At 36.5% G+C, this 27322-nt stretch overlaps 1 protein-coding gene across 1 annotated transcript in view; it reads left to right on the top strand.

Annotated features, from left to right (window-relative positions):
• Positions 1–25818, top strand: part of KCND2 (potassium voltage-gated channel subfamily D member 2) — a 593859-nt gene extending 568041 nt beyond the window's left edge. Inside the window, exons 3-6 of the mRNA XM_044677545.1 lie at positions 17735–17830; positions 19452–19547; positions 24084–24331; positions 25641–25818. Coding sequence (XP_044533480.1) covers positions 17735–17830; positions 19452–19547; positions 24084–24331; positions 25641–25818 — 618 coding nt within the window. The remainder of the gene's footprint in view (positions 1–17734; positions 17831–19451; positions 19548–24083; positions 24332–25640) is intronic.
• Positions 25819–27322: the final 1504 nt, after the last annotated feature.

Below are 27322 nucleotides of genomic sequence, written 5' to 3'. Positions count from 1 at the left end.
TGAGTTCCAGCTCTACTATTTATACCTTCTGTCACCTTGGACAAGTCACTTAATCTATCCTAAGTATCTTCATTTGTGAAGTTAAGAGGATGTGTATTAGATTATCTGGACCATAGGAATACTTAAAGTTGTAAGTCCTATGGCCAAATTTTCACTTTTCAATCAGTCAAGTAGATATGGCTTTCCTAAAATTGAGAAGCTGAAATTCTTGATATCCTCACAATTCTTTAGTAGTGGCCTCTTTTCTCTCTCTAGGACTGCCCACATCTAGCTACTAATTCCTGCTAGTGTGTTAACTGACAGTTAAATTATTCACTGGCAAGGGTTTAAGTCAAAACCTTTGTAAGGAGTGCTTATTTGCATTTTGGGAGACCTGAGAATTCAGCTGACAGAATTGAACAGTCATTTATTAAGAACCTGCTCTGTGTTGGGGCAGCTGGGTGGTTCAGTGGGTTGAGAGCCAGGCCTAGAGATGGGGGGTCCTAGGTTCAAATCCGACCTCAGACACTTCCTAGCTGTGTGACCCTGAGCAAGTTACTTGACTCCCATTGCCTAGCACTTACCACTCTTCTGCCTTGCAAGCAATACACAGTATTGATTCCAAGATGGAATGTAAGGGTTTAAAAATATATATAGTATCTAAATTTAGGAGGCAGCTGAATGGTTCAGTGGATTGAGAGCCAGGCCTAGAGACAGGAGGTCCTAGGTTCAAATCTGGCCTCAGATACTTCCCAGCTTTGTGACCCTAGGCAAGTAAATTGACTCTCATTGCCTAGCCCTTACTGCTCTTCTGCCTTGGGACCAATACACAGTCTTGATTCTAAGATGGAAGGTAAGGGTTTAAAAAAAAAAGACAAAAAGAACCTGCTCTGTGCAGTGACAGACATTAGTGGTATAATTATATAAATGGAGATAAAGATAGAACAATGATTCCCAAAGTGGGTGCCACCGCCCCCTGGTGGGTGCTGCAGCGATCCAGGAGGGTGGTGATGACCACAGGTGCATTTATCTTTCTTATTAATTGCTATTAAAATAAAAAATTTAATTTCCAAGGGCGCTAAGTAACATTTTTTTTCTCGAAAGGGGGCGGTAGGCCAAAAAAGTTTGGGAACCACTGTGATAGAGAAATAAAAAATAAAGAGAAATAAAGATGTTAAAGAAATTACAATCTAAGTTCTCAAAGGATGTAGGATTAAATAGAGGAGGAAGATAATACACAAATGTCTATCATAAAAGGAGAATGTGATGGGGGCACAAAAGTAATCAAGGCTAAGTCTCATGAGAAATTTGAGAACCAGATATATCACGTTTACATAGAGTGGTTGAAGAAGGTAACTGAAGGGAAAAAAATCTTAGAGAATACCAGTAATTGATGAGCAAAAGACTAATGAGGAATCCAAAAAGGGAAAAGGAGAAAACACAGTCTGAGAAGCAGGAGGAGAACCACAGTAGCACACTGTCATAGAAGCCAAGAGGGTATCATCAACTTCAAATGATGCAGAAATCAGGAATAAAAGAACTGAAGATTCTTGGTTCTTCCATAAAGGAGATCATTAATAACCTTGCTTGGGGTGGGAATTCACTGGACTGCCAAAGAGGACCATGACACAAACATAGGTGAAAAATCCTTGCCCTAGTGTTTGTTGTTTTTTTTTTTTAACTGTTACCTTCCATATTAAAATTAATACTGTGTTTTGGTTCTAAGGCATAAGAGTGGTAAGGGCTAGGCAATAGGAGTTAAGTGACTTGCTCAGGATCATAAAGCTAAGAAATGTCTGAGGCTAGATTTGAACCTAGGACCTCTTGTCTAGTCCTGGCTCTCAATCCACTGAACCACCCAACTAGCCCCCCTCCCTAGAGTTTTTAAAGAATAATTCTAAACATATCTAGATGTTTAGAGTCATCTCATGTACAGATCCTAAAGATGCTCACCAATTGTTGAGTTTTCATTTTATTTCATAGTTCTAAAACTATAAAGTTTGCACAACTTCCCAACATAATCTTTTAGCTTAAAGCTTATGGCTTTATTCTACAGATTTAAGACTTGTAATCTGCTGGTGTTCTGTTTGTGGTGTTTTCATTCTACTAGAAGTGAGAGTCATCACTATGGAACAGATGATCTGTTCATTTTTCCATCTGTCTTTTACTATCCATTAGTAAATCAAACAATGCCCAAAGCAAAATTCCAGGATTACTGAAAGGGAAGGAAAGAATCACAAGGTTTTTTAAGGTTCTTAATCAATAATGATTATTTGATCATTGGAAAATGAAAATATCTAGAGCTATGTTAGTTGCTTTAAATAACCTTTTCAAGGCTTTTCCCCTTGAATAGAGATATTAATGTTAGTGGTCTCTCATGACCCGTTACTATTAGTTGTTATTGAAATTTATCTTCTCCTACCCTTGATGACCAAATCTCCTCAGCCACCCATTCTCCTTGGCTCACTGAAAGAGATGGAGAAGTTGGAATACTCTTTGCTCTCCATGACCACGTTTAGGTCCTCCTCTTTCCTCCTTCTCTTAGTAACATCTCTTCCTTTGAGATTTATGCCATTCATATCTACTCTCCAATAAAAATCTGGTAGTTACCTACAGACCCCTAGGTCACTTCCCTCTCTTCCTCAGTGAGTTTATACCTGGCTCACAATTTCTCTCTTCCCAAAGTCCTGCCCTAAATATTTTGGATTTTTAATATACATATTGACTGTCCCCCAAATATACTAACAGCTCAGTTCTCACACCTACTCACTTCCTATGAGCCACTCCTCCACCTTACCTGTCTCAGCCTCACATCAATATCTTACTCCACCCCAGCCACACATAAATATGGTCAAAGACTTGATTTTACCAACACCCATAAATGTACTACCTCTGTGTTCAAGAATTCTGAAATCCCCTTTTCTAGCCATAGTCTGTTGTCTTTTTGCAACTTCCTGTGCCTTTCCTAGCAAAGCCCTGTTCTTCATCTGAACTATGACATCCAATCCATCAATCCCTCAATTCTCTCCCAGGCCTACTTCCCTAAATTATTTTTTCTTCTTTTCCCCATTTTTCCCCTTTGGAGAACAACTCCACAGTCCTCTTCTCTTGTATACCTAGTCTCCTTATCATATCACTAATTATGACCCACCAACCCCCAGCGTTGGATCACTCTTACTATTCACCATCTTGACTCTTCTACATCTGCTGCTGAAGATGGAAAAAAATCACAAATTTATGTTACACAGCTTCAACTGGACCCTCACTGCTATTAGGCAATCTTACTATATACCTCCCTGATCAACTCACTATCCTACTCTGTGCAAGAATTCTTCCCAATCTTTCCATCTCTTCCATTGATCCTCTTTCCCCCATTCTCTCAATCTCAATGACATTCTTGCCTCATATTTTGCAGAAAAACTTGAAGCCATTCAACATGAGCTCTTTCTTCTCCTCCCCTCTTTCTCCCTTATCACTCATGTGCCTTCTACTACAATCTCCTCCTTCACCCATGTCTCACATGATGAAGTGGCTATAACACTTATCAATGCTAACCACTTTGTTTAACTGATATCATTATATCTCATCTCTCCCAACACGTTATTCCCCCTGCCATCCCTCTGTTTAAAGTTTTCTTTGTCTCCTGGCTCATTTCCTACTATCTACAATCATGCCCACATCCTCTACATTTTGAAAAGACCCTCACTTGATCTTCCTATATCTCTTCTGTCCTTCATAGCTAAACTCCTCAAAAAGGCTGTCCACAATAGGTGCCTCCACTTTCTTTCCTCTCACTCTCCCTAAATGACCAAGGGCCTTTAAGTTGCCAAATACAATGATTTTTTCTCAATTCTCATTCTCTTTAACTTTTCTGCAGCCTTTGACATCGATTATTCTCTCCTCCTTAATATACTCTTCTGTCTAGGATTTTGGGATACCACTTTCTACTGGTTTTCCTTATACTATTTAATCACTCTTTCTCTGCTGTTCTGGCTGGACACTGTTCTTCATCACATCCTCTAACTGTAGGATTCCCTCAGGGTTCCCCAATCTCCTCAGCTCCCATAGATTTAATTATTATCTCTATGATGACAATTCTCAAAACTATATATCTTGCTCCAGACTCTACTGACCTCCAACCTCATATCCATCCAATCCACTATCTTTCAGATATCTTAAACTGGATGTCCAATAGACATCTTAAATTCAACTTGTCCAAAACAACACTTATTATTTTTCCTACTATTGCCCCCTTTCTAATTTCCCTAGGAGAAAATTTCATTCTAGGAAAAAAAAACCCATGTACAAAAAAAATGTTTAAAAAAAATCACAAAGCAAAGCATGTGCCCATTTTATGATGAGGACAGCAGATGGCCAAAATTGATTTTTTTTTATTTCTAGCATTTGAATTGTGACTCAGTTTTGTTCTTCTGACCTCTTTACTCATTCCTATGTTTCTGGCAAATTCAAGAAATGCCCCACCCTAGAGTATCATCCATATTATGGGTTTTATTTTGCCCAGTAAATAAAAATAAGTTTAGGCCAGATATGTCTATAAGCAGAAAAACAGAATCTTTGACTTTGCATTGGATAAATGGAGAATGTCACACTTAACTGAATGGGATCTGTTCATGGAGTCCAAGCAAGTGATTTCCTATCATCCTTCCAGGAACAGGGAATAGACTGATAGAATTATAGACAACATTGGCTATTCAACAGTTAGAGATGTCTTGGGATGTTTAGGAAATGGTTGAATAATGAATTTCTAAAATTATATTTAAGGATTCATGAGGCTTTCTTTCAGGATCTTTGATTGCCGAAAGAGATTAATGATCTAATTTATAGATTACCACTAACCTCATCAATAAATTTATTTTCTTACTCCAAACCCAGTCTCTCAGAAATTTTAGTCATCCTACCTATTACTATAGGAGGCAACACCATTTTCCCAGGCTCACAACTTAGGAGTCATTCTGGACTCCCTACTCTCTCTCACCTTCATCCCTATGTCCATCTGTTACTAAGGCCTATTGATTTTTCCTTTGTAGTGACTCTCAGATATCTCTTCTTTTCTGACACTACCACCACCCTAATACTACACCACCACATTCCTATAGTAATAACCAACTGATAAGGTCTCCCTCCCTCAATTCTCTCTCCACTCCAATCCATCTTCTAATCAGTTACTAAAGTGATTCTCCTAAAGAATAAGTGTAATTACATCAGAATTCTACTCAGTAAATTGCAGTGGCTCCCAGTTGCCTTCAATAACAAATACAAAATCCTCTTTTTGGCATGCAAAGCTCTTTATAACCTCATCCCATTTTGAAGGAATGGTGAATTTTAGACACTACATATCCATTTATTATAAAACAAGGAACCTAAAAATGATTTATATGATGAAACAAAAGATTTCTGAACTTAAATGGAATGGGCAGCCACCATATTCTGGGAGAAGATCTTTCCAGTCTTCTTACATATTGTTCCCTAAAACATATTCTTTAATCTAGTTATACTGGCTCCCTGACAGTTCCACAAATAAGATATTACATCTCTCAACTCTGAGCATTTTCTCTGGCTATTCCCCCATTCCTGGATCATTCTTCCTCCTCTGCTCCACCTACTGACCTCCATGGCTTCCTTTAAATCCTAACTGAAATCTTATCTTTTACTAGAAACACCTTCCCTACCCCTTCTTAATTATACTACCTCCACTTTGTTAATATTTCCTATTTATCCAATATATAGATTGCTTCCTGTGTCTTTATGTAAAATATAGATATACATATGCATCCTTTCTTCTCCATTAGATAACAATGTCCTAGAGGGAAGGAACTGGTTTTGGGGTTTTTTTTTTGTCTCTACTTCTATCCTCAGATCTTAGCACAGTGCCTGGAATATAGTAGACACTTAATAAATGTTTATTGCTTAATTAATTTATGAAAGTTTTTTCTCTTTTAACATACCAAGATATAAAATCTTCCAAGGATAGCCTGTCAAGAAATTGTTAGATAGGTAGGTAGATAACTAGATAGATATGTAGATAGATAGATAATCTATAGAGATATAGATAGATAAAATTGCTAGATTTCTATTGGTTCTTTGCTGCCTTTCTGATTCACATTTCGATGCTTCCTAATTTTCCCCCATAACCTAGTGCACTTATAAGACTCCTGACTGCCAAGAGCCCTCTGCACTATTTTACCAGCCTACCCTCTCAGCCTTGACCACAGATGACTAGATCCCTCTCCCCATTTTTTTCTTTATTCATTCTTACCATTTACATAACATCCTACAGGATGCTCAAGAAAATTGAAAAAGGATGTGTCAAACTAATACGCACTGAATTAGAAGCTGGCATTATTTAATGTAGTATTATATTATATATAGTATACAGTATATAAAAACAGTCATATTTTTAAAAATATTCCTTAACCCAAAGGAATGACTCTCTAATAGTGGAATTTAAAGAGTCAGCAATGGGAGAGATTTAGGTTAGAAATCCTTCCTGGCATACCTCCAATTACACCAGAGTATTTTCCTACTCTGCTTACTTATAAGTCTGTCCCTGGACACTTTTATTGTTCAATGGCAATGAAAACATATTGGGACTTGGGCAATAAAATGGTCCAGTAATCTCCCACATTCCTCATTTAGTAAGGTGAAATACACTTGAGGGAATTACTCTTTCAGAAGTACTTGCCTTCTCAATAGCTCCTTGATTGAATTGCCTTAGACAATTTCCACCCTCTCTCCTTTCAACTACATCATTAGAAAATGAAGAACTAACCCATTCCCCTCAAAACCAAAAAGAACTACTCTACCCTTGTCTGTCACCACCCACCAAAGGTGTGGAGTTTAAGACTAGGAACAACTCTAATTATGTCCTCTATGTACTATGGTCATGTGTCCTTTTCTGTTTCCTCTTCCTTTTGCAACATCTAGATATAAAATACTGATTTCTCTACAGCTAAAACAGTTTCCCCGATAAGAATGGTGCTTTGTAGGCTACCCAACTAGTGAGTTCCCTACATCTTGTCTTGTATTCCCTCCCTTCTTGTCTTTTCTTGCATGGAAATGGAAAGATAATAATGAAAACCTCATATTGATCTCCATAATATAGTGTAATGTCAAAAAAATTCCCACACATAACAATGGAAACTGCATTCATGATGAAGTGAGATGCCGTCATTGGTTAATTAATAAATATTTATTAGACACATATAATTTGCCTAATCATAGTGCTAAAATTACACAGGAAAACTTGTTGATTTCATTTCAGTGAACATTTGTTATTTGCCTTATTATGTGTGAACCATTGTGCTAGGTCAGTAATGAAAAACCTTTTAGAGATGGAGTGCCAGATTCTGCCCCCACTCTACCCCCGCCCAAAACAAGTACCATGCTTTCCCCCCTTCCTGAGACTACATGCCTTGCCCCCCCCATCCACTGAGTGCCAGGTGCACTCTGCACCCCATCTACCCCATACAGGGGAGAGAGAAAGTATTCTCATTGGGCTTCTGGGCAGGGGGTCAGTAATGTGAAAAAGATATCATCAGATGTGGTGGGGAGGTGAAGGGAGCAATTCCACCAGAGTCTGTCTGCCTTTCTATTAACAAATTCTGGCAAGGGGAGAGGTAGCCATGTGCCCATGTGCTCTAAGTGCCATCTTTGGAACCTATGTCATAGGTTCACCATTACTGTGCTAGGATCTAGAGATGCAAAGGTTTTAGAATGCTACTGTGCCTGCCCTCAAGGACCCTACTTTTAACTAGACAAACATATTGATTCTCAATATTAGTTTTTATTATCAAAACATTTTTCCCTATTTCTATCATTGAAATGTATAACCTTGGAGTCATGCTTGACTCTTCTTTCTCCCTCACCCCTTATAATCCACCAGGAGTTAAGTCTTCTCTCAAGCTCTCATTTCTGAAATCTTCCTCCTCTTCACTCACAGGTCCATTACCTTTCTTCAAAGGCTCCATCACCTCTTACCTAAGCAAATGCAATTAATCTCTTTTGTTCTCTCTAGTCCTAGCCATCCTCCATGTAGCTGCAAAAAGTCAAGTCAAATATATATGAAGTGCCTTTTATCTTGTATATATCTGTCTATATAAATATATATGTATGTATGATATATTCTTTCAAAAAGTAGCATCTCTCTGAAGGCAGGGATTCTTTCATTTTTGTAAAAATGTGTGTCCTACCCTCAGCATTTGGCACAGTGCCATGGACATTTGTCAAGGTCTCATGAGCGATTTCCATCCTGTAATTTCATCAGTGTGGTAATTCCTAGAGTAGAATTTATTTCCACTAATGCAAATCAGCAACTCCTCTGAAACTCATAGTCTTAGATAGACACCTTAAGTGGTTAAGGTTAAGGGTTAATTGTCCATGTTCACAGTTAGTTATATATATTGGCATTAGGGCTGGAAATCACTTCTCCCTAACATCAAGGCAAGGCTTTTCTCTACTAACATAACATTGAGAAAATGTTCTAACCCCTCTGTGCATCAGTTTCCTCATCTGTAAATTTAATGTTTGGACCAAGTAATCTCTAATTTTTCAAGCTTTAAACATATGTGCCTCTTATCTATTATACATACAGCATCTTGCCTTGCATATAGTAGGCACTAAGTTTGAAGGCAGTTGAGTTTGTAACAAATAAAATTAATATAGAGGGACAGAATTAAAAATATCATGGTTTCAAAAGGTTTATTGAAAGCCATTTAGACAAAAGAAGCCACATGCCTATTAAGATTTAGTTCAAAATAGCACCATACCTCTGCCCCCTGGCTACTTCAGCAGGAAAAAAGGAAGTACCAATCCCAATCTCCCTATTTAACCTTCTGTTTACCTTGGCTTACATCACTACATAAGACAGGAAGGCAGTTGAATCATGGGAAATGTAGTTTGTAAGAGATCTAAATGTCCACAGGAAGTTTAGACCAGGGACCTCAAAATAAGTTCAAGGACTCCCAAATTTCCAATATCACAAGTTTGAACTTGAACCAGTGGTTGATTTTCTTTTAACCTTCCAGATTGTCATAATCCATGCTACCCAGACTATATGCATCAGTGGGGCAAGGATTTAGTGAATCTTATTGGTATTTGGGAGAAATAATTTCCTTTAGGTGCAATTTGGACCAAAAGGCATGTCTTTGCATGTAAAAAGTAGCTAACCTTTATTAGCCATATGGTAAGGTCAATTCAGGCCTATTACCTAATACAGTGCTATAGTCAAGTGTGGAGGCAGAAGAGAGGAGTTATGGGTTGAAATTAGTGTGGTACGTTTTTAAAAAAACATTGTTCCTGTTTGGTTGAAATAGCTCTTCTCTTATAAACCCACTGGTTCTTTCGATCTGTATCTGTAACTAGTCCTATGGTAGTGATTACTTTCAATTACATAAACTTATCTTTGTGATTAATATATTTAATTTTCCTGTACTGGGCAGTACTTTATGTTAAGGTATTTGTCTTATTAATAAAGAAAAGCAGTATTTTTCAGTGCTGCTACTAAGTGCCAAGGGAGTGAAAGAAAGAGACAGACAAAGAGAAAAATACGCAGATACAGTCAGTGTCAGTGAGAGAGAGAGTAAACCAAAGCATTTAAAAAATAAATGCAACATAGGCAACATAATTACCATAATAGGACTTCTGGGTTAAGATGGCTACAGAGTAGAAGCAGGGCCCTTAATTCTCCTAATTGACCTATACATGATACCTCAAAAGGACACAAAAAACAAATCCAGATGAACAAAGAGACCTCACAACAGGGCACAGCATTGAAGGTACATGGGATCTGGGAATTTCCACTCTATAAGGGGGTGAAACAGCTCTCACTAAAACACAAGCTGATCAGTAACCCCACCCCACCTACAGTGCCAGAACCAGCACACAAGAGTTAGAGCAAGTGTGGGGCATTCACTAAGTTCTTGGCACCTAACTGGGATCACCAGTGGCTGGCTCCTGAGAGCATCAAGACTTAAGACCCCAAGAGGCTAAAGAACGTGGACTTTGAGCTTGGACCTTGGGTATGGACCTAGAGTGGAGGGGTGACAGACTGTAGAAGCAGCATGCTGAGATTCATAAATGAGCCTCGGGCAGAGGAGCAAGCAAGGAGACGACCAGGTGGCTTGAGCCTGAGAACAGCTAGACTTGAGACCCCAGGAGCATAAAGAGCGCAGATCTTAGGTGCAAGGATAAAGCTGAGAGAGGAAGCACTGAACTGTGTCTCAGACAAAAACTGCTCCACAGCTCTATACACAGAGAACCTGCCCACCTCACCCGGACTTCTGACTGAGAAGGGAAAACCAGCATAATAATGGCAAGCAAATGCCCAAGAACTAACTAAGAGAAAAAATAAGAGGGAAGCATTAACACTCAATAACTTTTACACAGAAAAAATCCAGACAACAGAGCAGGCAGCAGTAGAGGACAAACAAGTAAACATATCCAAACCTTCCCCCAAAAATGAAAATTGGTCACAAGCTCTTAAAGATTTCAAATCTGAGATCATGAGAAAGATGGAAGAGATTTGGCAAGATAAGTCAGAAATAGCTCAAAAGGAATTAACAGGTTAAAGGACAAACCCCGAATTGGAGAAAGATGCCCCAAAATCAAAGGAAATGATAAGCAAATTGGAGATCCAAATTAAACAGCAGGAAACCATGAAAAACAAGATAGACCAAGTCGAAAAGGAAAATCAAATGATTATAGCAGAAAACCAATCATTAAAAACTATTTTCCCAATTATATGACAATAAATATAACAATTTAGGAGATATGGATGAATATTTACAAAAATTTAAATTGCCTAGATTAACAAAAGAAGAAATAGAATACTTAAATAACCCCATATCAGAAAAAGAATTTGAACAAGCCATCAAAGAACTCCCTAAGAAAAAATCGCCAGGGCCTGATGGATTCACAAGTGAATTCTATAAGACATTCAAAGAGCAACTAATCCCAATACTATACAAATTATTTGATATGATAAGCAAAGAAGGAGTCCTAACAAATTCCTTTTATGACACAAATATGGTACTGATTCCAAAGCCAGGTAGATCAAAAACAGAGAAAGAAAACTACAGACCAATCTCCCTAATGAACATAGATGCAGAAATCTTAAATAAAATATTAGCAAAGAGACTCCAGCAAGTGATCAAGAGGATCATCCACCATTATCAGGTGGGATTTATACCAGGAATGCAAGGATGCTTCAACATTAGGAAAACCATCCACATAATTGACCATATCAACAGTCTAACAAAAAAATCCTAGAGAATCAACTAAAAAGCTAGTAGAAATAATCAACAACTTTAGCAAAATTACAGGATACAAAATAAACACACATAAATGATCAGCATTTCTATATATTTCCAATACATCTCAGCAGAAAGAGTTAGAGAGAAATTCCATTTAAAATCACCCTAGACAATATGAAATACTTAGGAATATCTCTGCCAAGACAAACACAGGAATTATATGAACACAACTACAAAACCCTTTCCACACAATTAAAACTAGGTCTTAACAATTGGAAAAACATTGATTGTTCATGGGTGGGAAAAGCTAACATAATAAAAATGGCCATCCTACTCAAATTAATTAACTTATTTAGTGCTATACATATCAAACTACCAAAAAACTTTTTCACTGAATTAGAAAAAACTATAACAAAGTTAATTTGGAAGAACAAAAGACCAAGAATATCAAGGGAAATAATGAAAAAAAAATATGAAGGAAGGTGGCCTAGTAGTACCATATCTTAAACTGTACTATAAAGCAGTAGTCATCAAAACAATATGGTCCTGGTGAAGAGAGAGAAGGGTGGATCAATGGAATAGACTTGGGGTAAGCAACCTCTGCAAGACTATCTATGATAAATGCAAAGAACCCAGCTTTTGGGACAAAAATGCACTGTTTGATGAAAATTAGAAAACAATATGGGAGAGATTGGGTCTAGATCAACATCTCAAACCCTATACCAAGATAAATTCAAAATGGGTGAATGACCTGAATATAAAGAAGGAAACTATAAGTAAATTAGAGGTGCACAGAACAGTATACTTGTCAGATCTCTGGGTAAGGAAAGATTTTAAAACCAAGCTAGAGGTAGAAAAAAATTACAAAATATAAAATAAATAATTTTGATTACATTAAATTAAAAAGGTTTTGTACAAATAAAACCAATGCTACCAAAGTTTGAAGCCAAGCAAGGAATTGGGAAAAAAATCTTTATAACAAAAACCTCTGACAAAGGTCTAATTACTCAAATAGATAAGGAGCTAAATCAATTGTACAAAAAATCAAGCCACTCCCCAATTGATAAATGGTCAAGGGACCGGAATAGGCAATTTTCAGATAAAGAAATCAAAACTATCAACAAACACATGAAAAAGTGTTCTAAATCTCTTATAATTAGAGAAATGAAAATTAAAACAACTCTGAGGTATCACTTCACACCTAGCAGATTGTCTAACTTGACAGCAAAGGAAAGTAATAAATGTTAGAGAGGATGTGGCAAAATTGGGACATTAATGCATTGCTGGTGGAGTTTTGAATTAATCCAACCATTCTGAATGGCAATTTGTAACTATGCCCAAAGGGCTTTAAAAGACTATCTGCCTTTTGATCCAGCCATGTCATTGCTGAGTTTGTACCCCAAAGAGATCATAGGGAAAACGGCATGTACAAAAATATTTATAGCCGGAAAAGAACATGAAACATGTATCTATGGGAAAATATTCAAAAGAAAAAAGGAAAAAAATAAAACAAAGTCTTAATCAGTTTGAAAAAATAAATTACCATGATAGTTAATAGAAAGTTAGTGTCTTTTAACATTAGGGCTAAATTTCCAGTCCAAACCTGTCTCTAGCAATTAAATGTATGTATAAGTATACTATAACCTCCTAGAGGTCATATGCTTTTTTGTTTTTTACTTCTTATCCGTAGCACCTACTATTTTGCCTGAAATAAAGCTGGGATTTAATTGATACTTTTAGTTTTTCTTTGCACCTGGGTCTCCCTATATTTCTTGGCTAGGAGTATAATAGTTACAAAACTACCTCTTCCTGATATTTATGGTAATTGGTGCCTGATCTGTTTCCAATTGATTCACTTTTTCTTAGTATTTCTATGGGATAAGCCCCACAGGAGCTTACCATATAATGCTAGATCTATCTCCATCACCATCCATGGACCTTAACATGGCCAGGAACAGGGATTACAGGCATGACCTACTAGTCCTGGTTTTATTCATTCATTATTAAATAGTTTATTTCAAAACACTCTCTTTCCTATTTCAAAAAGCTTTCTTTGCAATATAATTAATTCATTACTTGCCTTTGTTTAATTGGGACATGGCTGAAAAATCTGAGACTGGCTCATCCACCTACCAAGAACATTTCTTTTAAATTATCTAGTCCTTTCCAATAAAGGTCTGCTTTGAAATTATAAATTTTAGTATATTTCTTGAATTTGATCAAATAAATTTTGGACTAATATCAACAATTTTTAAAAGGAAAAAAATGAGCCTTACAATTTCTAAGTTTATGATAAAAATAAATAGAAAGTAAAATACCACTGCTAAAGACCATGAACTTAGTCAATAGTTCTTAATTTATAATCATATATTTTGTGAAGGGAGTCTTTGAAAGAGAGAAAGGGTGGGGAGCTAGGTGACTAAGTGACTAAGAGAGTCAGGCCTAAAAACAGGTTCAAATCCAGCCTCAGACACTGCCTAGCTGTGTGACCCTATGGAAGTCCCTTAATCCCAGTTGCCTAGCCCTTACCACTCTTTTGTCTTAGAACTGAAACTTTTTATCAATTTGAAGAGAGAAGTTAAGAGGAAAGAAAGAAAGAAAGAGGAAAGAAAGAAAGAAAGAAAGAAAGAAAGAAAGAAAGAGAAAAAAAAAGAAAAAAGAAGAGAGAGGGAAGGAAAAGATGTCTTCCCACCAATTTTTCAAGTATATTTTTTACTGCCCCAAAACATCCCAGTGTCCTAGGAATGAGAGTATTGGTTAGTGTGTCATCTAGAAATTTGGAGGGAAATTCTTGTCAAAAACATCATGTCCAAATACTTTTACTCCTCACATGAATTACTAAGTTCATATCATACTGTAAGTACTAAAGCAGTACTTTCCAGGAATCTTGCTTCCATTGGCAGACTCTTGTTTTATGGGATTATAGATTTAAAGCTGAAAGACCTTATGACACATTTATTCCATGCTTTCACTCCACACATGAGGAAACTGAGGCCTAGAAAGTGGCTTGCCAACTTATCACAGAAAAGGACAGAACCTGAATTTGAAGACAAATTTGAAGTCTCTGACTCCAAGGCAAGCAATCTTTCCACTGCAGCAATCTGGCTCCATTATGATAACCTATTGTTGTTATTCCAAATGGCAACACTAAATTCTCCCAGAATTAAAAAACAAATTCACATTTACTTAATGTGTTAAGGCTTTTAAAGTAGCATACATGTATGAGGCCCTTTGAGCCTCACAATTAACCTGTGAGCTTATGATCTCTTTTATCCAGAGGAAGGAAATTATGGTTTGGAGAATGATTTGACCACATTCACATAGCTAGTATTAGAGGAAGAATTTGAATCCAGGTTTTCCTGCCTAGATTCATTCTTAGTATGTTAGACTCCCTTCTTTCCTTTCTAAAAACAGATTCTCTATGCAAACCTCTCTAAATAACACATACAGAACTTCTCTTCACAGGTTTACTTTGTTCTTTATGGGGAAAAAAAATTAATCCAATATAGTACAAGAGAAATGCCTTGATTCTTGAATTTCATCCACAAAAGGATTGATCAATCTGGAGGTGACTGACCTAGTGAATGAAACTGTCCTTTTCTGTAATGAAAGATTATGAGTTCTCTGTTATAGGGTGTCACTATATAGCACAATGTTGTTGCTCAATCATTTCAGTCTTGTCTGACTCTTTGTGACCCTATTTGGAGTTTTCTTGGCAGAGTGGTTTAAGTGGTTAGCTATATCCTTCTCCAGCTCATTTTACATATGAAGAAACTGAGACAAACAAGGTTAAGTAACTTACTCAGGATCACACAACAAGGAAGTGTTTAGGGCTATATTTGAACTCAGAAAGATGAGTCTTCCTAACTACAGGCCCAACTCTCTATCCACTGTGCCTAATATGACAATTACTTAGTTATATTGGTCAGTGTTAACAGCTAAAGCAGACAGGTAATCCATAAAAGTAGATGGAGAGGAAATTAACTATAATGTCTGGTAGTCTAGTACGACCAATTTAAATGGAGAATGGGCAGGTCTCCACTTCCCTTTGGGCAACAAAAATAAAGGCCACGTGTTTTTGGCAAATAAAAAGCACTAGTCTCCTCATGAACCCTCACTGATCTTACATATTAGTTTAATGGGAAGGCTTTTAAAATAATTGTTGCTCTTGGGTCACTGGGATACTCATCATTTTCAGTGAGACATTGTCACATACACGGAGCAATAGTGATTTCTTTTGACTCAAATATGTTAGATCTTTTAGGGATCCAGTGACATGACTACAAGTATTTCATTGAAGATATAGTTGAGACAGTAAATGCTGATATTAATGAGTCTTCCTATTGGAATATTAAGGTGAAGAGTACTTTCTCTAGTTTAACTGAAGACATCCAAAGGAACAGAAAGGAAGAAGATGCCACAAGAGAAGGATTCTGGGACAACTTCTCTCCCCTCCCCCCAAAAAAACCATTGAAACAACATCTGATAGTCCTCACCACATGGCACTCCATCCTCTGTCTTTGTGCCTTTGAACAGGCTATCTCATGCACTTGAAATATGCTCCTTTCCTCTTAAAATCAGATTTCTTTTAAAGTTCATTTTAACTTCTACCTTTATATCAAGGCTTTCCTGGTTCTATTAGATGCTATTTTTTCCACAAACAAATATATCTATTTTGAACATATATACATACACTTTGTCTCTCTAAATAATTCCATGCATAGAGAAATTGTTTCACTCTTGTCTTTATATCTCCAGTATCTAGCAGGATGTTTGGAATACAATAGACACTTTAGAAATTGTTGTTGATTGATGGGTTGATTAATCCATTTTACCTGGCTATCATTCACCCATGCTGGGGTTAGAAATGATACCTCCATAGTAAGACAGATCCTCAAGATCCTAGAAATCTTTAAGAATAATGGGCTTCACAATTCTGAAGAACTTAGGACAGAGAATGCTATCCACTTCCAGAGAAAGAATAGTTGGAGTCAGATGCAGATCAAACATACTATCTTTCACATTAGTTTAATTACAATTTCATTTTAGGGGCTTAGTTTTAGATGAATATTCTCTTACCACAATGACAATATGGAATTATGTTTTGCATAATACATGCATAACCCAGCTCAAACTGTTTACTATCTCTGTGAGGGGAGGAGGGAAAGGAGGGAGGGAGACCATTTTGGCCTTATAATTTCAAAATGCATATGCTGAAAATTGTTATTACATGCAATAATTACATATAACTAGAAAAATAAAATGTCTTTGAACAAAAAGAAAAAGAATGGGGGCAGCTGGGTAGCTCAATGGATTGAGAGCCAGGCCTAGAGAAAGGAGGTCCTAGTTTCAAATCCAGCCTCAGACACTTCCCAGCTGTGTGACCCTGGGCAAGTCACTTGACCCCCATTGCCTACCCTTACCAATCTTCCACCTATAAGACAATACACAGAAGTTAAGGGTTTAAAACAATTAAAAAAAAGAAAAAGAAAAAGAAAAGAAAACGAATGGTTTTCAGATCATGGCAGCAAGAGGAATACCACATTATTCTTAAGACAGGATACTTCAGCTAGAACTCTGGGGATCACAAATTCTTTCATTCTTCAGGGAAACTCATTAATATGGTCAGGCCAATTTAGGTATTTTATAGGAATAGAGAGTGTCCCACACCAAATCCATTTCTAAGGTCATAGACAAGAAGGCATCAGTCAACCAGAAAACTAAGTGTCCACTCTGGAGTCTTCAGGCAAAAAGATCCAGCTATGAAAGGTTTCAGAAGAGAAAGGAGAAGTATCAGTCAGAAAAAAGGGAGTATTTCTATAGGGCTTTATTGGATAATATAAGACCAGGTAGAAATTGTTTGTTTGCTTTTTAAATGGACTATCACAATTTCGTCAGAAACAATAACAAAGGAAGATGATTCAACAGAATAGAAAAAATAATCATTCAATTAGAATTTTCAAATTAATGTTTAAGAAAACTTTATTCTGTCTTAGAATCAATAGTTAGTATTGGTTCCAAGGCCAAAGAACAGTAAGAAATAGGCAATTGAGAGTAAATTATTTACCCAGGATCACACAGCTAGGAAGTATCTGAGGTCACGTTTGAACCCAGGATCTCCCATTTCTAGACCTGATTCTCTATCCACTGAGCCACCTAGTTGTCGCTAAAATAAAATTTCAGAGTCCCACTTCTTACCAGTACATCTAGACAAAGATAAGTCTTCTGAATAAACTCATACATTTTCCCTTAAATTTCTCATAGGTTGATGCTTTATTCCATTATTGGAAAGAATGCCTGCAATAACGAGATCTTGACTTTAGGAGTAGGATAAAAATCATATTTTCAGGTGTCATACAGGATATGCTAGGATGCTTAAAACAAAATACTAGTTCACTTGGTTTTATTGAGATGTGCTTTAGCTAGTTTATCAACAAAGTAGACCTAGCAAAAAGACATTTTTCTTTTCTTATCTTCTGATACAGAAAGCAAGGCTTGCAAGAATCCGAGCTGCCAAGAGTGGAAGTGCCAACGCTTACATGCAGAGCAAACGAAATGGATTACTGAGTAACCAGCTCCAGGTAAAATATTGAAAAGTTCCTTCTTACTTAGGAAAAAAAAAAGGCCACAGTCATTAATATAACAATGCTTCCCACCAACCTTATCCTCCTGGTTGTTTTCTTGTCATTTACCTATTCCCTTTCCCATAGCTGTGATTTCCTTAGTAAAAGGAACTGCATGAAAAAACGTCCTCTACCAATATACAAAAGCAACTGTTCTCCAAGTGACAGTCTTGGGGAGTTCCCTGGCCATTTGGGAGCTTAAGTAACTTGCCCAGGGTCACACATTCAAAAATTATCCAGGCTGGGATTAGATCCCAGGATTTGCTCATTCCCAGACCAGTTCTCTATCCATTATGCCATGCTGCTTCTTATTTGAAAGTTTTATCATATACTGGATAGTTATGAAAATACTGAAACAATAAACATAATCACTTCACATACAGCAAGCCCTGACTATGACAGGTTAGCATCAATGCTATGAATTTCGAATCAATGATATTTCTAGGCAATGTCATTTTTCTTCTTGCCCACTGACCCTCAACTATCCTTGCACAGCATTTTCATGTGTCCCCAAGAGACATGTACCTAGGGCGAGGCCACAGGGCTTTGAATAACGTCAGCACCCTCTATATTTTGATGTCCAGCCTGCAACTAAGTACTTTGGCTGCAATTACCACAATAGAGCTTAGTACTAATTAGCAAGAATAATTAGTCAACATAACACTGGACCAGATGGCAAGCTGATAGTTATGCCCCAAACAACCTCTTCCTTAGCCTGCTTCTGCTCTCCCTGCCCCTTAAGAGAGACACTCCAAAAAGATCTGACATCCTTTTGTGCTGCTTGTCCCAGGTGTGTTTCATGCCTCTTTTCCACACATAAAAATGACTCTATTTTCCAATTAACTTAGAGTGTCATAAAATTCTCCATTATTGAATTCTGTGTGTATATTTTAATTTTAAACCTCATATAACAAATTCTTAACCTGGGATCTTTTACTTTGATTTTGAAAATATTTTAGAAATTGTATTTCATTTTTTAAAAAAATCTTCATTTCATACCTTTAAAAACATTATCCTAGAAAAGGGTCCATAGGCTTCAAGAGACTGCCAGAAGGGTCCATGACAAACAAGTTCAGTGCTCTTGTTCTGCATGGATATTCATAATTTCAATCATCCTAATAACAAAAAAGCTTTGAGATCTGTAGTTTCAGTTTCATGTACAATCCTTTTTTTGTTCTACTGAATACATGAAAATGTTCATTTTATTTGGTATTTTTTAGGAATAAAAAAATTAAAACAAAATAACTCTAACTAAGGAATGTGATCTTTCAGAATGCATCTTTACATATTTATTTAAATTTGAAAGTAAGATGATAACAGACTGACCCAAAGTTATCACACTAGTTGAAGATTAAAAAAAAAAAAAGAAGTTTTAAGCGTCCAAAATAAGGAGACATGCTAGCCATTTTGACTACTGATCATACAACTCAAGAGCTATTTTTCTGTCTGTGGGTTTTGCTGACAAACACTGCAATTATGGTCCATTGTAGCCCCAATCTGTCTTGCAGAAGCATGTGGCTAGCATCCCCATTGTTTGCAAATAATATAGACAGCAACACTGTATTCTCTGTGTTTACAGTCCTCTGGAGAAGATGAACAGGCCTTTGTTAGCAAATCTGGCTCTTGCTTTGAAACCCAGCACCACCACCTGCTTCACTGTCTGGAAAAAACTACGGTAAGGAGATAGCATCAATGCCTTCCCCTGTGCCACTCTAACAATCTCATTTGCTTTTGCACAATCCTGTTGCCTTTCAGCTTTCCTTTTCATAGGTTGAATCCTCAACCTTGTGCACAACCAAGTGCTAAACTGCAATAGATGCCTGTTGAAATTTCAATTTAGAAATCTTTTCAGATCTGTATTTGGGAAGAGTTTGTGCACATTGTATTCCGGCAATTAAATGGGAAACTGAATAGTTAACATTGAGCTGCATGAAACTAAAAAAAAAAACACTTTACTTTCACAAAAGGCTATAAGCACTGAAATATATAGTCAGGGAAGAGTTCTTTTTCTCTCGGTGTCCTCGTGATTATTGGAAATATTGACCAAACAGAAAAAGATGCTCAGAAACTTCCTTGATAACCAAACATAATGATATCAATCAAAATAAAAAGTGAATCATAGCAATTAGATTGTATGATACATTCAATGATACATTGCTAAGCACTTTACATGTTTTGCCTCACCTAGAGCCTCACAGAAATCCCTTTAGGTACATAGAGTCACCTAGAGCCTGACAGCAAGCCCAGTAGGTACCATGGAGTTAGGCTCTATTCTGAAGTCTGCTGAGTTTTGTAAAGTTAAAATTACCTTTGAATCATGTAACCATGGAAAAAATATTCTTAATTGATTGATTGATTTAAAAATAAAATAAAATTACCTTTGAAAAATTTAAGTCACCCAGAAATAGAAGTTGTAATATCTTTAAGCTTATGTAGCTGGGAAGAAACTAGGTAGACTGGGGTCTTAAAAAAAAAAAACAGCCTGTTTTAGAGATCAGGCAGAGGTGATATGGTTGCTAAGGAAACAATTGAATGTAAACTATATTTCTCACTATATCCAGCTATGCCATTGATAAGGAGACAGATGGGAATCAAGACTTCTATTCAAACGGAAGAAAACAAAAACAGGCTTTAAATAAATAAACAAGCAAATAAATAAATGAGTAAATGAATGAATGTATTTATATATACATATATATGTATATGTATATATATATAAACTTTCAGAGAAATTGATGATTGGAGAGAAAATACTCATGAAAGGGCTTTGCACACAAGTGTGATTATATCCGGAGGTGCCATACCACTCTATAATTGTTTCTATGTTCATTATGAAAGGTAAGAATGCAAAGCAAAGGAAACAGTGGGATCCTTCCAGTTGATCAGCTACATATTAGCTAGGAAGGGTAATAAGACTGTCCTCAAACTCCCCGACCCTATGATGAAAACTAGATTCTAGAATCATGCTCAGGAAGGTGATAAGCTCGAGAAACGCATGTGAACTGAGAACAACAGGTTCACATCTACTCAAGCTTATTCCCAAGTCTATATGGCATTGTGGGAAACATTTAAATTACAATTCATCCACCCTTCCTCCCTCAATAGTGCTTATCCGTGAATTCCCATAAGTTATAGGTGGTTATGATGTAACTCCATGGTACAGCTGATAGTATTATCCTCATTTCACAAATGGGGAATCTGACACTTAGGTACAATAACATGCTTAGGACATCAGGTCCTCAAGAATTCAAGACCACTTCAAGATTTCATCTTCCTCCCTCCTTCCCCAGGGCATTTCAGTGTACACACAGAGCCAATGGGTTGTTAAGTATTATATGTAGACTTCATTAAGATAGCACAACCACTGCCAAATTTTATTAGGTTTAGGCTACATTCGGAAATAAATAATTCACCTAGCGGTACCAGATCTTAAACTGTACTTCAAAGCAGTCATCATTGAACCAATATGGTACTGGCTAAGAGAGAGAACTAGACTAGGGATAAATAACCTCAGCAAGCTAGTGTTCAATAACCCCAAAGATTCCAGCTTTTGGAATAAGAACTCACTATTTGGAAATAAATAATTTATTCAATGATTTTAAGATACTTCATATTCACAAAAACCGCGGATCATAGATGTAGAGCTGGAAGACATAATAGAGGCCATCTGTTCCACCCCATTGATGATCATATAGATAAAGGAACTAAAGTCCAGTAAAATTAAATGATTCATCCAAAGTCACACAGATAATTAGACAAAACTGCAATTTTACCTCAGATCCTGAGGTTCAGCACTCCTTCCACTGCATCATACTGAGGAGTTTTGTAAATTTTACTATTACTGAGCATATGCTGTCTGTACTCTACCAAAGGAGTGAGTCTTCTTGATAAGGTAAGGAATAAGATTTCCAAAATAAGAGAATAGCACTTTATCATAATTAAGCAAATGATCAAGGATCTAAGTGATTGCCTAACAATAGGTTTATCTAATGTAAAATCATTTTACATTTTGGGGAATAAATACCAATAAGGTACAATTTTTTAAAAGGCTTATGAAAAATCACTCTCCTAACCAAAATTCTTATTCATTCACATGTGAGAAAGACAATTTTTCCCTTAATTTAAAAAATGCAAATAATATATCACTACTTTTACTTTTGTAGCATTTTCTCAAAATTAAAACATCCCACTTCCTTTGTTATATTAAATATTATCCTCCTATAGACATTTGTTATTTAATATCTATTTCTGAGATAAGTTGGATTTCTTTATATAAGTAAATGTATCCTGTCCATGTTTTGTTCCAGGTGTCCTCTGAATTACATTTTATATGCTAAATACATTTACTGAATTTAAGTAGTTTTTCTTATGCATGCATAGTACACTATGAAAATAAATAGTTTGGAAATTCAAATGCAGCTTATTCAAGTAATAACTGGTACAAAGAGTACATTTCCCAAACACATTCTTCTTTTTTAAAAAAATGCAGTTATTTTCCCCTGTGGGCAATGCAGTGAGTTTATGCAGGCAGTATTGGTTATTTGTGGTTGAAGATTATGTGATTATTCAAGGATTATTGTGAGACCTTTCATGACATTCATAGGTCCTGGATAGACTCTGCTCTTTCATTAGGGGTAAGGGAATGTAGTTTGTTAGTTTGTTGCTGTTACAGGGTTGGAGGAGAGCACAGAGAGAGAAGGCGGAGAGGGAAAGAGATGGGAGGGGGTGGAAGAGAAGGGAGGGAGGAAGACAGAGAAACAGATATAGAGAGAGACAGAGAGATAGAGGCAGAGAGAGATGGAGAGACAGAGGTGGAAAGGGAAGGAAGAAGGAAGGAAAAGAAAGGAAGGAAGGAAAAAAGAAAGAAGGAAGCAAAGAATAGGAGGGAGGAAGGAGAGGGTGGAAAGAAGGGAGGGAGGAAGTGAAAGACAGAGAGAGAGAGAGAGAGAGAGAGAGAGAGAGAGAGAGAGTAAAGCAGAATAGGAGAGAAACAGTGGCAGAGAATACAGAGGAGAATTCCTCCATAGAAGCAATTATAAAACATTTGCTAATTAAGCTATTCCACTTGTTTAAGAAATAATTCTATTATTCTGTAATTGTCTACATCCCAAGATTTAAAATACAAACCTAAGGGAAATGAAAGTATCATAAATATATAATTTTCTTACAAAAATATAGAGGTTCTTTGTCTCTATGAAAATGTTCACATGAAGCAGAAAAACTAAATAATGATAATAAATATAATAATAATAGCTAGCATTTTTATAGTGCCTTAAAGTTTGCAGTCTTTTAAAATTGTTGTCCTCACAAAACTGAGAAGCAGGTGAGGAAACTGTGGCAGATCAAAGTCAAGTGACTTGCCCAGGGTCACATAGTTAATACATTTGTGAGGTCACATTAGAACTCATATCTTTCTTATTCCAGGTCCTAGCTCTCTATCCACTGTGCCACCTATAAAGTCTCCAATAGTCTTCAGAACACATTCTAATGTATTTTTTGGATGTCGGAATTATTTTGTAGCTGGGACATCCAGAAGGCATTTCATGACTTACTTCTCCTAGCAACATTTTACATTCTTATTTTTTAAGACCCTAGTAGATGTTGAAGAGACAGTTTCAAAAGGGATTTGGTCATCATATTGGTGGTATATCAAATAATGTACACAGAATCAAGGGGTCAAGGAAATACAAGTTAGGAAGGTGTTTTATTTTATTTTTACCAAAAATACAAATTGAAAACATAAGTAGCTTTGAGATTTTACTTGAAAGTATGAATGTTCATAGGATCATAGGATTTTAGACTTAACCCTCTTTGAACAAAAGTATTAACCGTTTAGTCGATGGCCCCTAGTCTCACATGCAGTCCAAACTAGATTAAAATCTAAATGAGAAATATATAACTAAATAAAAATAAAATATAATTTTAGTATGTGGGTTTCTAAGTCAATACACGCCCACAGACATCCTTATGTACAGTTTTGTGGCCCTCATTTCTATTTGAGATTGACACTCCTAGCTTAGTCCATCAGTCCATTCAGAAATTTCCAAGAGGGGAAAAAAAGCTTAAACTTAGCCTTTTTCACTAGAATTAAAAACTGTGCAAGGTCTAAATGCATGGATGCAAAAATGAGTTCCTAATATAATTCTGTAATGTATCTCTCCTTTTTTTTCCTTTTATGCTTTCAATCCATATTCTTAATGGTGTTGGACAGAATCATGAGTTTGTGGATGAACAAGTTTATGAGGAGAGCTGCATGGAAGTTTCAACAGTTAATCGCCCTTCAAGTCACAGCCCTTCTCTCTCATCACAACAAGGTGTCACCAGCACTTGCTGCTCAAGACGACACAAAAAAACTTTCCGGATCCCAAATGCCAATGTATCAGGGAGCCGCCAAGGCAGTGTACAAGAGCTCAGTACAATCCAAATCAGGTGTGTGGAGAGAACACCCTTATCTAACAGGTACTTGGAATGTTAAACTTGATCTGAGCTGATGACATAAATCGTCCTCACTGCCATGACAGGTGTATGAGCGTGCATGCGAATTTACTCATGTACACATACCTGACTGTAACACAATCTCACGCAAGCTGACAGAGATGTACAACTGAGATCAAAGCACTCAATGTAATGGGCAGGAGGAGGTCAGGTGGATATGCACATGTATCCATATGCTTTAAGACAGAAAGTGGTAGGAGAGTCAAGAAGGTAAGGGAAAGAGATAGCTGCATTCCACCTTGTTAAGCATCCTTCCTTCTCCTGGATGGGCACATATGCAAGTCTCCTTGCATTAAGGAAGCCCTTAGATTCATCTTTTTTAATTTAGGAAAAATAATAACATTTTTGAGAGCCTTTTGAACATAAGCAGGTGCTGTAGAGACCCAGCAAAGGAGTTGAAGCTCTTCTACTTGCCCTCAAAGTACTTAAAATTCAACTGAACAGATTCAATTATCAAAAAAGAAAACATTTAAAGGTACTTATAGAGAACTTACAAAAGTACCAGTTAACATGATCAAAAATAAGGCAACAGCTATACTAAAACACTGACTCAAATAGGAGATGTTGTCGACCAAAAAACATTTTTGGCAACACCAAAAATGTTGTCAAGGGCAATTTTTTAAAAGTTAATTCATACAAAATGTGTTCCAAGTTTCTTTTATTTTTTTCTCTTCTTGCATGTGTATGTGAGAAGAGCATGTGTGTGTGTGTGTGTGCGTGTGTGTGTGTGTGTGTGTGTGTGTGTGTGTGTGTGTGTGCAAAACAGCCTATGAAGAGATTAGGCAAATAGCTTAGGCTGTGGCTTTTAAAAACATAACAGAAGGCTTTGGAAACAAGAATTCAAGCTTCTAAGAGCTTAAAAGGGTTTTGTCTCTGAAGTTTATCTTGTTTACATACAAACCATCTAAAGTAGGCAAGAGTGATATGCATTAGATAATAAGTCTATTCTTACAATATAAACACCAGCAGCTCATGGCATGCGGTTTTAAATCATCATCTAGGTAGTGTAAAGCAGATTTTAAAAAATAATAATAATAATTTCTAAAGAACTTTTTAAATACCATTGACTTCAAGGGTGCTAATTCTATAAGTATAAAATTAACAGGTTAGTGTACTTCATTTTACTATTTTTTTAAAATAGTCACCAATATTCTTAGACTTACACATTCAATCCATGGAAACTAAACCATCTTCACCTCAGTTCTATGGTAGAGGTATGTAAAAAAAATGTGAACAATTTACCTTTTTTCTAAATCCATTCTTTCCCCATCAGCCGATCCAGTTTAAATGCCAAAATGGAAGAATGTGTTAAACTAAACTGTGAGCAACCTTACGTGACTACAGCAATAATAAGCATACCGACACCTCCAGTAACGACCCCTGAAGGAGATGACAGGCCAGAATCTCCAGAGTACTCAGGAGGAAACATTGTCAGAGTATCTGCTTTGTAAAACAATTCGAATAAGGACCAAGAGCAGTCGAGTCCTGACTGTGAAAGGGCTCTAAAGAGGAAGATGGAAGAAACATCCAGTCTTTTACGAATTAAACAGCAAAATGGAGAGCCTGTTTGTAGTGAAACTAAACATTGTTTCCAAACTTAAGGATGTGCTTCAAGGCCACCACATGGCATTTCTGGGCATACAATTTGACCTATCGTACAGCGGAATAATCTGTGATCCTTTGACTTTATAAATGAGCACAATGAAATGCCTCCCATTGATGCTTCTTAAGATAAGAACTCTTTTTTAAAAAATAAAATGAAATTTAAAAACCATCTTTGAACTCTATGTTCCAGTTGAATGAAAAACAAATATGGAAAACATTTTGATAACATGTTTTTTCCTGTAAAACAAACAAATGTGAACATTGACAAGTAAAGTATAAAAAAAAAAAAGTTAAAAAAAAAAGAAAAAACCTCATATGACAGGTTTGTACTGACTGAAAGGAATACCATCATAATGCATGCTGAAATTCTTTGGAGCAGTGATCTCAGTTTACTTATGTTGTCTTCAGATTAGGCATGATAAACTTTAACTGTAGAAAGGGGCATTTCTGGGCACTTACAACAAGCTAATTGTTCACATTCCATGGTAAACTCTACAAATAAACTCCTCTTAGCAGCGCAGTCTTTCTGGCTGAGATGCTCATCTATGAGCCTACGGTGTCCAGCCAGCTCAGTATTGATTATCATTTCACCTTGCTTCCTAGATACTGTTACAACTGCAATAATCCATTGTACACCTGTTGTATCAGGAATCAGGACTTTCTGTTTGTTTGTTTTAATTATCCAGATCTCCTTTAGTTAGTAGCACAGTTAGGAAACAAAAACAAAACAAAACTTTAATGTAGCCCAAGTTTTTTTAGTGAGTTTTAATCCAAACTGTTGTACCATAGATGTGTTTTTTTCAAGAATAGCTTTTATTGTCCACTGTAGTCCTGTGACACAGTGCGTTGTCAGTTCCTGTATTTCTAGCTCACCTCTCTATTGACATTTCAAAGGTTTCTCATTAGCAGCTGGATTAACCTTTTTTGTAGAACCAATGGCTTTCCTACTTTTATATTAACTGACAAGGTCTCTTACTAGTGAAATATGATAATCAACCCCCCTTATCAAAAAGTAGAAGGGGGCAAAGGAGTTATTTGACAAATGAATACTTAGCATTAAGCCTCTTTGCTGTTAACGACTAGCCCAGAAATTAAATTTATCATGAGGCGTCTTGTGCAAACAGTCCTAGTAGGCTGGGACAAATGTCATAGCACCAAGTAGTCTTACAGCCGTACCTACACATTTTTCTACTTATTTTGCTTTGAGTCCGATTAGATTACATTTTCTCAAATAAATTTTGAGAGTAACTAACATGATTCTAAATATGGAGCTCAAGCTAGGAAACTTTCTGTACCAATACTTAAAGAAAGATTGCTTTCTCCCCTATTTCAGGAAAGCAACACAAATCT

This window comes from Gracilinanus agilis, chromosome 5 (genome assembly GCF_016433145.1).
Source record: "Gracilinanus agilis isolate LMUSP501 chromosome 5, AgileGrace, whole genome shotgun sequence".
NCBI classification, from domain to species: Eukaryota; Metazoa; Chordata; class Mammalia; order Didelphimorphia; family Didelphidae; genus Gracilinanus; species Gracilinanus agilis.
This window is presented reverse-complemented; position numbering and strand designations above follow the sequence as displayed.